Source organism: Antennarius striatus, chromosome 9, assembly GCF_040054535.1.
Source record: "Antennarius striatus isolate MH-2024 chromosome 9, ASM4005453v1, whole genome shotgun sequence".
In the NCBI taxonomy this organism is placed as follows: Eukaryota; Metazoa; Chordata; class Actinopteri; order Lophiiformes; family Antennariidae; genus Antennarius; species Antennarius striatus.
Window position 1 is genome coordinate 24,392,501 of NC_090784.1, and position 12,500 is coordinate 24,405,000.

The 12,500-nt window shown below is 52.2% G+C and overlaps 2 protein-coding genes across 5 annotated transcripts in view; one reads left to right on the top strand and one right to left on the bottom strand.

Moving 5' to 3' along the window:
• The first annotated feature begins 6 nt into the window (after positions 1-6).
• Positions 7-8,874, top strand: LOC137602127 (immunoglobulin superfamily DCC subclass member 3-like). The gene is made up of 15 exons (XM_068324737.1): positions 7-108; positions 848-908; positions 985-1,290; positions 1,380-1,524; positions 1,964-2,094; positions 2,206-2,343; positions 2,430-2,588; positions 6,455-6,620; positions 6,824-7,074; positions 7,164-7,328; positions 7,414-7,602; positions 7,734-7,841; positions 7,915-8,038; positions 8,419-8,518; positions 8,755-8,874. The coding sequence occupies exons 1-15, from the start codon at positions 7-9 to the stop codon at positions 8,833-8,835; spliced, it is 2,226 nt and encodes a 741-aa protein (XP_068180838.1). The 3' UTR covers positions 8,836-8,874.
• A 2,340-nt stretch (positions 8,875-11,214) lies between these two features.
• The window catches only part of LOC137600958 (gonadotropin-releasing hormone II receptor-like), a 4,432-nt gene continuing 3,146 nt past the window's right edge, over positions 11,215-12,500 (bottom strand). For all 4 annotated transcript variants that reach the window (XM_068322885.1, XM_068322886.1, XM_068322887.1 and 1 more), the window contains 2 exons: positions 12,156-12,357; positions 11,215-12,088 (listed from right to left, as the gene is read on the bottom strand). In XM_068322885.1, coding sequence (XP_068178986.1) covers positions 11,763-12,088; positions 12,156-12,357 — 528 coding nt within the window. In that variant the 3' untranslated portion in view covers positions 11,215-11,762. The remainder of the gene's footprint in view (positions 12,089-12,155; positions 12,358-12,500) is intronic.

The window sequence follows — 12,500 nt, forward strand, 5'->3', positions numbered from 1 at the left end:
GCTCTCATGACCTCCAGGGGTCGAGGTCCTGGTCTGGGGGGGCTACGGGGATTTATCTCTGCCCCCCCAGAACCAGATGAACCCTGTGTGGTGGGGGCGGAGCAGCTGGTAGGGGGTGTGGCTTAGGAACTTGTTGTGTCTGGATTCACTTTTGTTGTGATTTTTGTTGTCATTCATATGAGGGGGGGTCGGGGTCAGGGTGGGGGGGTTCAGACTTCACGGTGGGTTTTGTCACCAGCCGTCGTCTCGAGACCAGCTGGGCCAGAATAACATGGAGGACACAGGGCTGTGGTGGGGGGGGGGCGTGGCGGCGGCGACATCATCTGAACAACAATGTAGGAGGGGTGGGGGGCGGGGCCTGGGAAAGTCACCTCCATCAAGTTCAAGTACAAAGAGGGGGGGGGGCTGGTCTGGTTGATCTGCATCTGTTAACCAGTAATCAATAGTCAGCTGATCGACATCACATGATCAGAACTGAAACACAGGAGAGAGAAAACCCCCATAATCCCTCAGTGCTGACTGCAGGCGTCAGTATCTGTGCCTTTAGCCCTTAGTACTGACTGCAGGCGTCAGTATCTGTGTCTTTAGCCCTCAGTACTGACTGCAGGCGTCAGTATCTGTGCCTTTAGCCCTCAGTACTGACTGCAGGCGTCAGTATCTGTGCCTTTAGCCCTCAGTACTGACTGCAGGCGTCAGTATCTGTGTCTTTAGCCCTCAGTACTGACTGCAGGCGTCAGTATCTGTGCCTTTAGCCCTCAGTACTGACTGCAGGAGGCCTGGTGTGTCTGGGCTTTATTCATACATTCTGATTTCTTTTCTATAATCATCCATTTGTGTCATTGATCAGCAGCAGCTTCATTGTCATCACCTTCCTCATCCTCATCTCCATCTTCATCGTCTGGCTGACTGTGAGTACGTTTCCTTTTCCTGTCCTTTCATCAATCAATCACTTTCTCCTAATCGATAACTGAATCTTCCTCCCAGGTGTGGGCGGAGCCTCGGAGCTGGCCTTCCTCAAGGAACCTAGTGATGTCATCGCCGTGAGGGACCGCCCCCTCCTGCTGGACTGTCAGGTGGAGGGGGAGGGGCCTATCACCGTGACCTGGAGACGGAATGGCGTTGCCGTGGAGACCGGGGCGAGGGCGGCGGTGCTGGGTAACGGGACGCTGCTCATCAGGAACGTCTCCAAGAGACGCGAGCGCAGCGAGACGGACGCCGGCGAGTACGAGTGCGCCGCGCAGAACCGCTACGGCATGCTAATCAGCCGCAAGGCCCGCGTGCTGCTCGCCTGTGAGTCACGTGCCCATCAGGCCCCACCCACACATGCCCAGACACACCCACAGCATGACCCGTGTTTCTGTCTCCCCCTCCTCCCACAGCCCTCCCCAAGTTCCTGTCTCACCCGCAGTCTGTGGCGGTGGGCGAAGGGGGCGTGGCCAGGCTCACCTGTCAGGTGAATGGGATCCCAGAAGCAAACATCACCTGGGAGAAAGACCGACGCCCACTGAGCACCGAGGACCCCCGGTTGGTCGAAGGACATTTATAGAAGTTTAAATTTACTCCACATATTTATTGTAACAATATAAATATTTATACTTATTTTCATTATAAATAATTATTATTTATTATTGATAATATAAATTATTATTATATCATTGATAATAATAAAAATATCACAATCTAAAAATAATATAAATTTTAGTATTAAAAATAATATTTAGATTATTATTAAATAACTATTTTGATTTATTATAATAATATAAATATCAATATTGTTATCATAAATATATTATTACTATAATATATTTATTAATATATAAATACTGTATTTCTTAGTACTTCATGTAAACTAATACATAATGTTTAATAATGATGTAAACAAACACATTTAATCAGTAAAGATGTTTCTTTGTGTTTTAAACTGTCTCCAGTGTGTTTATCTTGTTGTTGTTGTTGTTTACAGCTACACGCTGCTCCCTAACGGCGTGCTCCAGATCACGGCGGTCCGTCAGACGGACGGCGGCTCTTTTCGTTGCGTCGCCTCAAACATCGCCAACACGCGCTTCAGCCATGAGGCCCAGCTGACCGTCACCGGTAAGACCAGACTGAGGGCCCGTGAGCCCACGGGACCCCGCGCCGCCCTCAGGCCGGGGCGGGGCGGGGCTATATTCGGGGCTCTGAGCTGACGCTGTGCTTTGGGTCCAGGTGCCGGCTCCAGAACCTACCGGGAACCCGTCATCCTGTCGGGCCCTCAGAACCTCACCATCAACGTCCACCAGACCGCCATCCTGGAGTGCATCGCCACGGGCAACCCCCGCCCCATCGTGTCCTGGAGTCGCCTCGGTAACCACCAGCTCTCCATCGGTGATTGATCCCTTGTTCTGTTGGTCAGCGCGCTGACGGAGTGTGTGTGTGTGTGTGTGCGTCAGACGGGCGCTCCATCGGCGTGGAGGGCATCCAGGTGTTGGGGACGGGGAACCTGATGATCTCAGACGCCACCCTGCAGCATTCTGGGATTTACGTTTGTTCCGCCAACAGACCAGGAAGTCGATCCAGAAGGACGGCGCTGGGGAGGCTCGTCGTGCAAGGTAGGCAGAGCCAGGAAGTACTCGAGTACCAGGAAGTAATCTGAGTACTCCCTGTGTGAGGTTTGGGTCGAGTACGAGAGACAAACGTGGAGAGAGGATGATGATGCTGACCAGTGGACGAAGATCTGCCGCAGTGGTTAGCGCTGGCGCCTCACAACACGGTGGACCCGGGTTCGAGTCTGGAGTTCTCATGCTCTCCCCGTGTCTGTGTGGGTTCTCTCCGGGTTCTCCAGCTTCCTCCCCCCTCCAGAAACATGTGCTTCAGGTTGATTGGCCGTTCCAGATGGCCCGTAGGAGTGTGTGTGAGTGTGGTTGTGTGGCTCCGCGGTGCGCTGGCGTCATGCCCGGAGTGTCCCCCGCCTCACGCCCTATGCCGCCGAGATAGGCTCCGGCTCCCCGTGACCCGCTGCGCCAGATACAGCGGTGGTGATCTGAAGATGGCTGGCTGACTGGATTTTGACTTAAATAGATTAATAAGTTATTGATTGTTATTGATTATTACTTATAATTTTACACGCTCATTTCTCTGATGGTAAAACTGTGAAAGTTTGTTTTGAATGTTTCTAAAATGAGTTTATTCATGAACGTCAGGCGGTCAGTTATCAGGGACGTCCAGTTCAACTGATGAGTCGGATCATTTATTAAAAATATTTAAAGCCAATGAGATCAATAATCAGTAGCAGCTGCATGAAGTTGAACTAATCGTGTAAACACACAAGGGGTGTGTGTGTGTGTGTGTGTGTGTGTGTGTGTGTGTCCCATCTGTCAGCTCTTGAACTTCACCCTGCGTTCGCTGTCTGGCTCTTCACCCTCTCGACCTCTGACCTCTGACCCTCTCACTGATGTGTCGGTGGGTGTCGACACAAAGAGAAGTGTGGCTGCGACCACTGATGGCGACGGGGAAGATAATGACATTTGTAAACCCTTATGAACATTTATAAACCCTGAGAAACATTTATAAACCTGTTTGTAAACCTTTACAAACATTTATAACCAATTAGGAACATTTATAAACCTTGTGAAACATTTATCAACCTTTAAGAATGTTTATAAACCCTTAGGAACATTAATGAACATTTGTGAACTTTTCAGAACATTTATAAACCTTTAGGAACATTTATAAACATTTTGGAACATTTATTAACACTTATAAACCTTGTGAAACATTTATAAATCTTTAGGAATGTTAATAAACCCTTTGAATATTTATATACCTTTCAGAACATCAATAAACCTTTAGGAACATTTATAAACGTTTTGGAACATTTATAAACCTTTAGGAATGTCTATAAACTTTTATTAACATTTATAAGCCTTTATGAACAATTCTAAACCTTTAGGAACATTCATGAACCTTCTTGGGGGTGGGGGGGTGTAATCTCACGGATCAGCTGTGTCTCTGACAGGAATAGAAACGGGGATAATTAGACGTGGTGAAGAATCACCTCTGACCCCTGACCTGTGACCTCACCCAGCAGCCTGCAGCAGGAAGTGATGCGTACGGAAGAGGGGGAGGAGCTCAGATCAGAGACTCATTGTTTGTTTCCCAGACTGAGAGCCTCATTAGAATAAACATTAGCATGAGAACAGCCCCCTCCACAAAGAGAACTGGATCCATCAGGGTCCGTCTGCCGGCGCCGGGCCGCCCCACAGCAGCATCGCTCGCTGATCAGTGCTGCAGATCAATGCTGCCGATCAGTGCTGATCAATGCTGCAGATCAATGCTGCCGATCAATAGCAGCTTATCAATACAAGCAAACCTTGGTTTTCGAACGCTTTAGACATGGAACAAATCAGAATTTGACCAAAAAGTTCGGAATTTTTTGGTCTTAGAAGTCGTACATAATGTGGAAGTCGAACGCGAAACTAACGCCTTTTTCTCTCCGCCAAGCGCGAGAAAAGTGGTGAGAACACGTGACGGTAATGTGCTCTTTAGTTCACTGTATTCAATAATTTTTCACTGAAATTGCGTTCCATTGCCTACGGTACGAGTTACGGTACCGTAAACTTGTGTCCAGAAGACGACGGTAACTCCTACCGTAGGATGACCTGATTACGTCCATGTTTTCTTTCTTTCTTTCTGCTGTTTGCTTCTTTCTGTTACATTTCTGTGATGTTTCATTACTGTACAATCTGATACATTAATGACATGATGAAATAACATTATGGTGTAAAAAGGTAGTTCTCCAGCTTCTTGGAACGGATTCAGACCGTTTACATTATTTGTAATGAGAACACTTCCCTTCAGGAACGGATCGTGGTCGGAAACGGAGGTTTTAGTGAATTAGATAAACCTTAACTAGTGCTAAGATGTTCAAAAAAGGCTAAAATGATATTTTAAGTATTGTGTGTGTGTGTGTGTGTGTGTGTGTGTGTGTGTGTGTGTGTGTGTGTGTGTGTGTGTGTGTGTGTGTGTGTGTGTGTACTTTGCTCTTGAACTGGAGTGTGTGAAAGGTCTTGGTCCCTCCATAAATTAACTTTATTCCTCTGTTAATGAAGCGACCCCCTCTGAACCCCCCCTATTGACAAACAGCCCCCCACCTCACCACCCTGACCTCTGACACCCCCCTCATCTGGGGTTATTTGAGTTGACAGAGACTCTTGTGTATATGGTCTGTGTTGCCGTGGTGACGTGGCGAGACAGCACCTGCCTGTCTGGGTGGATGGAGTGGGGAGGGGACTGGGGGGGTCAGAGGTCAAAGAGGTTTCACAAAGAGAAGTTCAAGTTCAGATGGAGAGGAGAGTTTTCTCACACAGCTGAGGGGTGATGATGATGATGAGGATGAGGATGATGATTTATTTTTTCAGACATGTTATTACATCACATTTACAACATCAACAACAACATCCCATAATAAAGGGCTGATGGGTAGAAGACATTAAGTTTGTGAAACCCCCCCAGAACCAACACACCTCTCTCTCATCACGTCGTCACCAATCAGACTCTAAATGTCTTCAACCAGTTCATCCTCTGATCCACTTCCAGATATTAGCCTCGTCCCAGATATGACCCAGAGCAGAACCATGTTAACATCACAGGTGTCAGACAGGAAGGTGACCTCCACAGGAATATAACGATCATCTCCACGTCCCTCAGCAGACAGGCAGAGGCTCCCTCTATGAAGTGATTGTGTTGTATTGATCTCTGCTGTAGTAACTATTGTCCACCTTTACTGATCGTATTTCACCAACTCCTCTGCTCTCCTGGTCACCGTTGTTCTCATCTGGTCTGGAGAAAGCCCCTTTGTTCTGATGAAGATCCTGCAGGTGCTGGTCCAGGTGTTGGTCCAGGTGTTGGACCTGGTGTTGGTCCAGGTGTTGGTCCAGGTGTTGGTCCAGGTGTTGGTCCAGGTGTTGGTCCAGGTGTTGGTCCAGGTGTTGGTCCAGGTGTTGGTCCAGTTGTTGGTCCAGGTGTTGGTCCAGGTGTTGATCCTGGTGTTGGTCCTGGTGTTGGTCCAGTTGTTGGTCCAGGTGTTGGTCCAGGTGTTGGTCCAGGTGTTGGTCCAGGTGTTGGTCCAGGTGTTGGTCCAGGTGTTGGTCCAGGTGTTGGTCCAGGTGTTGTCCATCAGCCCATTCTTTACAGTGAGATCCTCATAAATGGAGACATTTTTTCCTTCAGTTTGAAGCCTTGTTTCAGGAGAACGATCTTGTGTTTACGGTTGTTGAACTTTACCACACTGAGGGGGTCTCCTCCCCCCAGGTGGTGATGGGTAACATGACTGGATCTAAGATTACCCCCAGACCTCTGAGTTGCTCCACAGTCTCAGTACCAGCGTTGTGTTCGGTGTCTCTACATCTGCATCATGATGATTGTAATGATGATGATGATGGTGATGAAGGTGATGATGAAGGTCTTGTGTCCTCAGCCCCCCCAGACTTCGTCCAGTGGCCCCAGTCGGTCTCCCGCCCACCAGGGGGCAGCGCCGTCTTCAGCTGCATGGCGTCCGGCGTCCCGGAGCCCCACCTCATCTGGCTGAAGAACGGCAAACTGCTGACGCCCGGCGGGAACGTGAAGCTGACCAATGGGAACACGTAAGGCTGCTTCTGGACGGGGACGGGGGGGGGGGGTCAAAGGTCACCTGAGTCCTGTTAAAACACGTTTCCAGTTGTTTCTGGAATCCACATTGAGGACTTTAACGGGCGCAGGGGGCCGGACCTCCAGCCGGTTGGTTGAATGTGTATTGGGGGGGCGGGGCCAGCCTGATAACCAATCACAGACCTCCGTCTCCGCCCAGGACCCTCGCCATCACCCGCATTGCCCCCGACGACGAGGCCATCTATCAGTGCATCGCCGAGAACAGCGCCGGCACCAACCAGGCCAGCGCCCGCCTCGCCATCAGCCAGGGGCCCGAGCTCCCTGAGGCCCCCGCCGGGCTGCGGGCCACGCCCCTCAGCGCCAGCAGCCTGCAGCTGACCTGGGACCAGCCGTCAGAACCCGGCACCCAGACCATCATCGGATACGTCCTGCACATTCGACGCCTGGGGGGTAAGGATGGACGGACGCCCGGGACACGGCGCGGGGCCACTGGCCACGCCCGCTCATCATACTATCTCCACTGTGACCTCTGACCCCAGAGCCCGACAGCGCCGAGCTGCAGGAGGCCGTCAGCAAAACCACCTTCAGCCACCAGCTGGACAAACTGGAGCCGGGGACGACCTACGCCGTCTACCTGAAGGCCTACTCCGCCCTGGGGGGCAGCCAGCAGTCCAGCACCGTCACCGCCACCACCAAGGGCGGAGGTGGGTCCTGCTCCCTCAAAGGGCGCCGCCCACTGCTGTCAACTTCCTGCTTGTGTTTGACCATCTGTTTCCTGGTGTCCCACAGTTCCCAGCTCTCCCAGTTTCTTCACAAGGGTCCTGAACCAGACGGCCATGCAGGTGTCCTGGGAGCTGCCCGCTAAACCGGGGAGTCTGGAGGGCTTCAGGCTGGAGTACCGAGGGGTTTCCAACCCGGAGGTCCAGGGGCGGGAGACCTTCCCAGCACACATCAACACGCACACCATCTCCCACCTGGGTCAGTCCACGAGCTAGCCTAGCTTAGCACAGAACGCTATCCCAGCTTAGCTTAGCAAAGAGCCTGACTGTTGTTCTGGGTATCTTTGTTGGAAGCTAACACTTAGCATCTCGTGCTCACCCCTCCTGCAGAGCCAGCGGCGGTCTACGAGATCCAGCTGGTGGCATTTAACGGGAACGGGGACGGCCCAACCGACCGGCGCCTGGTGTCTCTGGCGGAGGGAGGAGCCCCTGACGCAGGTAAGGACCCCCCGGTTGACCTCTGACCCCCCCGCAGCCGACCCAGGTCACTGACCTCCCTGTGTCCCGCCAGCCGGACCGAGCTGCGACTGCGAGCGGTCCGACGGATCCACGTCAGCGCTGCTGGTCGGCGTCCACAGCGGCGTCGCCTGTGTCCTCTGCTGCCTGCTGCTCCTCCTGCTGGGGTACCGGCGCAGGTAGACCTTCATCACCACAACCACCATCATCATCATCACCACCATCATCATCACCATCATCACCGCCATCATCATCATCATCACCATCATCATCATCACCATCATCATCACCATCATCATCATCACCATCATCATCATCATCATCACCATCATCATCATCATCATCATCATCACCATCATCATCACCATCATCATCATCATCATCACCATCGTCATCATCACCATCATCATCATCATCATCATCACCATCATCATCATCATCACCATCACCATCATCATCGTCTTCATCATCATCATCACCATCATCATCATCATCACCATCATCATCATCATCACCATCATCACCATCATCATCGTCTTCATCTTCTTCCTGTGTTCAGTCTCTTCTGCAGGAAGGATGCCAGCTGGGAGACTCCGCCCACCTCGAGTGATGTCAGAGGTCTTAAAGGACACGCCCCTGAGAGCCTGGAGCTGAGCCAGGTAACGCCCCCAAAGCAGATCAATGCTGATCGATCGATCGTTGCTGATGGAACGTGATGTCACATCCTGACGTTAGCCATCAGGTGTCACCATAGAAACAGGCTAAGCTAATGTTAGCAACAGTTATGACATCACATTGCTAACGTTGAGGTTATGGGTGGAGTCACCTCCTGTCCATCCATCAACCAATCAGAGGTGGCACACTTTACTGACGTGTGTGTTTGCCCCGCCCACAGAGATGCGGCCCCGGCCCGCCTCCGGTGACGGTTGCGGTTGAACGGGATTGGCCCGTCCAGCCCGGGACGAGCACAGGATAGGACACCTCCTCCCCTGCCCCGCCCCCGCCCCCGCTCCCGCCCCGCCCCCTGCCTGCGGCGACTCCTCCCCCTGACTGCCTTACTGCCGCACCAGCCTTTAGCGTCCGATGGTCGTCCAGAGAGCGCCTGACGCCACCGAGGCCCCAACCCTCCTGAGATGTCCTCCAGCTTCCAGCGCAATTCACCACGTCGTCTGCAGACGAGAACCAAAGCCGTCCCGACCCCCCCGGGTCACCGACCACGCCACCCGGGCCCCGTGTGGCGCCGGACGCCGACGCCCCTCCGTCCCGGACGCTTCCTGTTGAAACCAAAACCTTTGTCCTCAGTTTCCTTTTGAGTTTGTCGCCATGTGTGCCGAGTCCCGCCCAGAACCGGGTCCTCAGAGGACCCGCCCGCCTTGAGTCAGTGCCAGCGGGGCCCCTAAGGACCCGAGCTAAAGGGACACGCCCTCTCTGGTGGGCGGTGCCTGTAGAGGACCTAGCTTGTCTCTACGCTGCTTTAGCCTTCGAGTGTTTGTCTCACCGAGTTCGCCTCAAGTCAGGAAGGAAGCCGCCAGCTTGGCTCCGCCCCTCCGCCCTGCCTCCGACTCCTCCCCCACACTCTACCTCCAAAGAGCGCCGCCTCAGGCTTGACGCCAAACGCCTGAGCCAGGTGACCGTTAGCTGGTCCAACTAGCCTACCTCAGAACCAAAAGGCTCCCCGGAGCCGCTTTGTACCAACGGACTCATCCCCAAGACCCCCCCAACCTGAATGTTGCTCGTCTGAACCTTCACCCCATTGGTGGTTGATCCGTCGTGGTCTCGGTGTGGAACCGGACCCGTTCAGCCCAAAGTCTGAGTCCAACGTCCTTCAGAGCTTCCAGGACCCGAAAACTGGTTCTGGTCTCAAAAACCTCCAAAGAGAAAACTGAACCTGAACCTGAACCTGAACCTAAGCCTGAACCTGACTTTAACCCTGACTCTAAACCTGACTCTAACTCTAACCCTGAAACTGACCTAAACCCTGACTTTAAGCCTAACTCTAACTGATCTTGACTCTAAACCTGAAATCTTGGTTGACTCGGGGTTCGGGTTAGAACCCAGAACCCGCTCCCCTGAAACCTTCTTGAGATCTCTAGAGCGATCTGGACTTTCTGGACCCGGTGCCAACTTGGACCAACCGGGTCTGGTATGGAACCGAAGCCTGACCCCCTTTATCTGAGCTTTTGGGTCCTGGAGCGTCTGGAGACGTTGGACTAAAAACCTCCAGCTGGTCGATGGAGAAGCCACCTGTCCTGGTCGCCAAGGAGACGCTCCTTAAACAACAAGGCAACGAGAGACAGACCAATGAGGTGTGGACGCTCGTCACCTCAGTGTGACACGACTCCGCCCTTTTCTGATTGACCAGGAGCTTTGTATTTGTGGGAGTGGCAACTTCCTGTGTCCCGCCCCCTCTGCCAGGTGTGAAACGACCTGGACTGTATGAATGTTTTAGCGTTAGCGCCACGGCTTTTAGTAGCTTCAGAACAACTTCCAAATATTCTTTAAACGTAGCTGAACGACGCCCAAAGATAGAAAGTTTTCACTTCCTGTTGCCAGTCAAAAACAAACCAAAAGTCAACAGTGCTGAGTCAGTAATGCTGGGTCAATAGTGCTGATTAATAATGCTGAGTCATGACGACAGCCCTCCTCCCACTGTTCTGGGGTCAAAGGTCAGAGCTCGTCTAAACGTTCATGAATGAAATGTTGGCCGTTCTTTTTCTAGAACTTTCGTCTTTCTGTTGTTTGTTGTTGTTTTTGTCGCCATCTTTTGGTGGCGGCGAGAAAATTCTGCCAAAATGAAAATTTAAAGAGCAAAAGTTTTTATTCTGATTAATAATATGATGCTAATAGCTTGTGCTAATAATATGATGCTAATAGCTTGACCTCCTTTTTATACTTTTATGATTTCTATTCGTAGATGTAAAGAAATGTCTAGAATTTTAAGAAGTGTGTGGTGGAGGGGGCGGAGCTAACTAAACCTCGTCAGGCTGACCTGCAGCCATATTTGACCCTAAGCCATGTTGAGGCCTGACGGGGTTCCGTCGGACCGCCCCCGCTCCAACACGCCGTAGCGACAAGACGTAGCGATGTTAGCGACTGAAGGCTAGAACCAATGAGGAACGTCACGCTTTAATGTTCGATTTCTGTTCTCCAAACGTTTGATTTCCACAGTTGTCATTAAAAAGCTTTAAACCCAACGGATCCAAACCAGAGTGACACCTGGACCCGGTTCACACTCACCTCAGTTTCCGGGCCGACTCGTTTGTTTGAAATGTTTCTGGTCATTTGTTCTGTTTTCTGATGTCGAGACACGAGAACCAAATAAAACTAGCAGAGAGAATAACTTCCTGTTGTTTATTAGTCTTTACATCCAGGCTGATCGGCTGATCACAATTATTGATCGTCCAGGAAGTGAATGTCTATCAGTTTCATTCTTAAAGTGTGAGAACCAAGCGCTCCCTGGATACTCCGCCTCTTCTGTCGGTTCACGGATCGTCTTCACGTCACGCTACGCATTTGGTTCCGTCGCTCGGCTAACGCTAAGCTAGGATAGCTGACATTAGCTATTGCTAAGCTAAGATAGCTGACATTAGCTATCTCTTGATTTTGACGACATTGATACCATATAGCTCGTGCTAAACCCTTGGTTTTTTTGCTAATGGCTAATGGCTGCTAACGTAGCCGTGTTACCTTCTCTCACCTGCGTGAATCTGTCAGGGATCGTCCAATCACAGAATACCCAGCTGTGATTGGCTGCATCTTGCGGCTATCTGTTAGCTTCAGGGCTACGGGAGGCGGAGCCAGTCCAGAACCACGTCAGTGGATCCGGTTCTGGTTTCCTCACCACCTTCTGTGACATCATGTTAACCTCCAGCTCTGATTGGTGGTGTTGTGGGCGGAGTCTGACTAGCGCCCCTGTAGGGGGGCCGATCTGGCGCGGCTCCGCCCCCGGCAGCAGGCGGCAAGGTCGGCCCTGAAGGAGGGCGTGTAGAAGCCGTAGATGAGTGGGTCGCAGCAGGTGTTCAGGTGCCCGAACAGGAACAGGAAGTGATGCACGTACTCGGGCGTGACGTGCAGCATGTCGGGCTGGAACCAGTACCAGATGCCCAGCAGGTAGTACGGCGTCCAGCACGCCACGAAGGACAGCACCATGACCACCGTCATCCTCAGCGTCTTCATCCTGGCCTTGGGGATGACATCTGCGCCGCTGCGGCGGAGTGGCGACTCGCCTGCTGTGAGACCAACCCGGCGTCAGCACCGCCTCTACCGGTAATGACCCGATCATGTGACCGGCCTCACCTCGGTCCCTCAGGTGCTGGCGGTGGATGTGCAGCAGGATGCGGCTGTAGCAGCAGCTCATGGCCAGCAGGGGGGCGACGTAGAGCCAGGCGAACTGGAACATGTTGTAGAGCGTCTCCTGCCAGCGGTGGCTGAAGCTGCCGTGCGTCGCACACTGGGTGAAGTTCACCGCCTCCACCCTGATCGCCCGGAAGATCAGCAGCTGGAGGAGAGAGAGGGAGGAGGCGGAGCCCTGCTTTCACCTGAGCACAGGTAGGGGCACTCCTGCTTCAAAGGATGCTAGCTTTAGCTTAGCTTTCAGGGGGATTCTAAACAGTGAGTCTCAGCGACTTGTTGCTGCTCTGA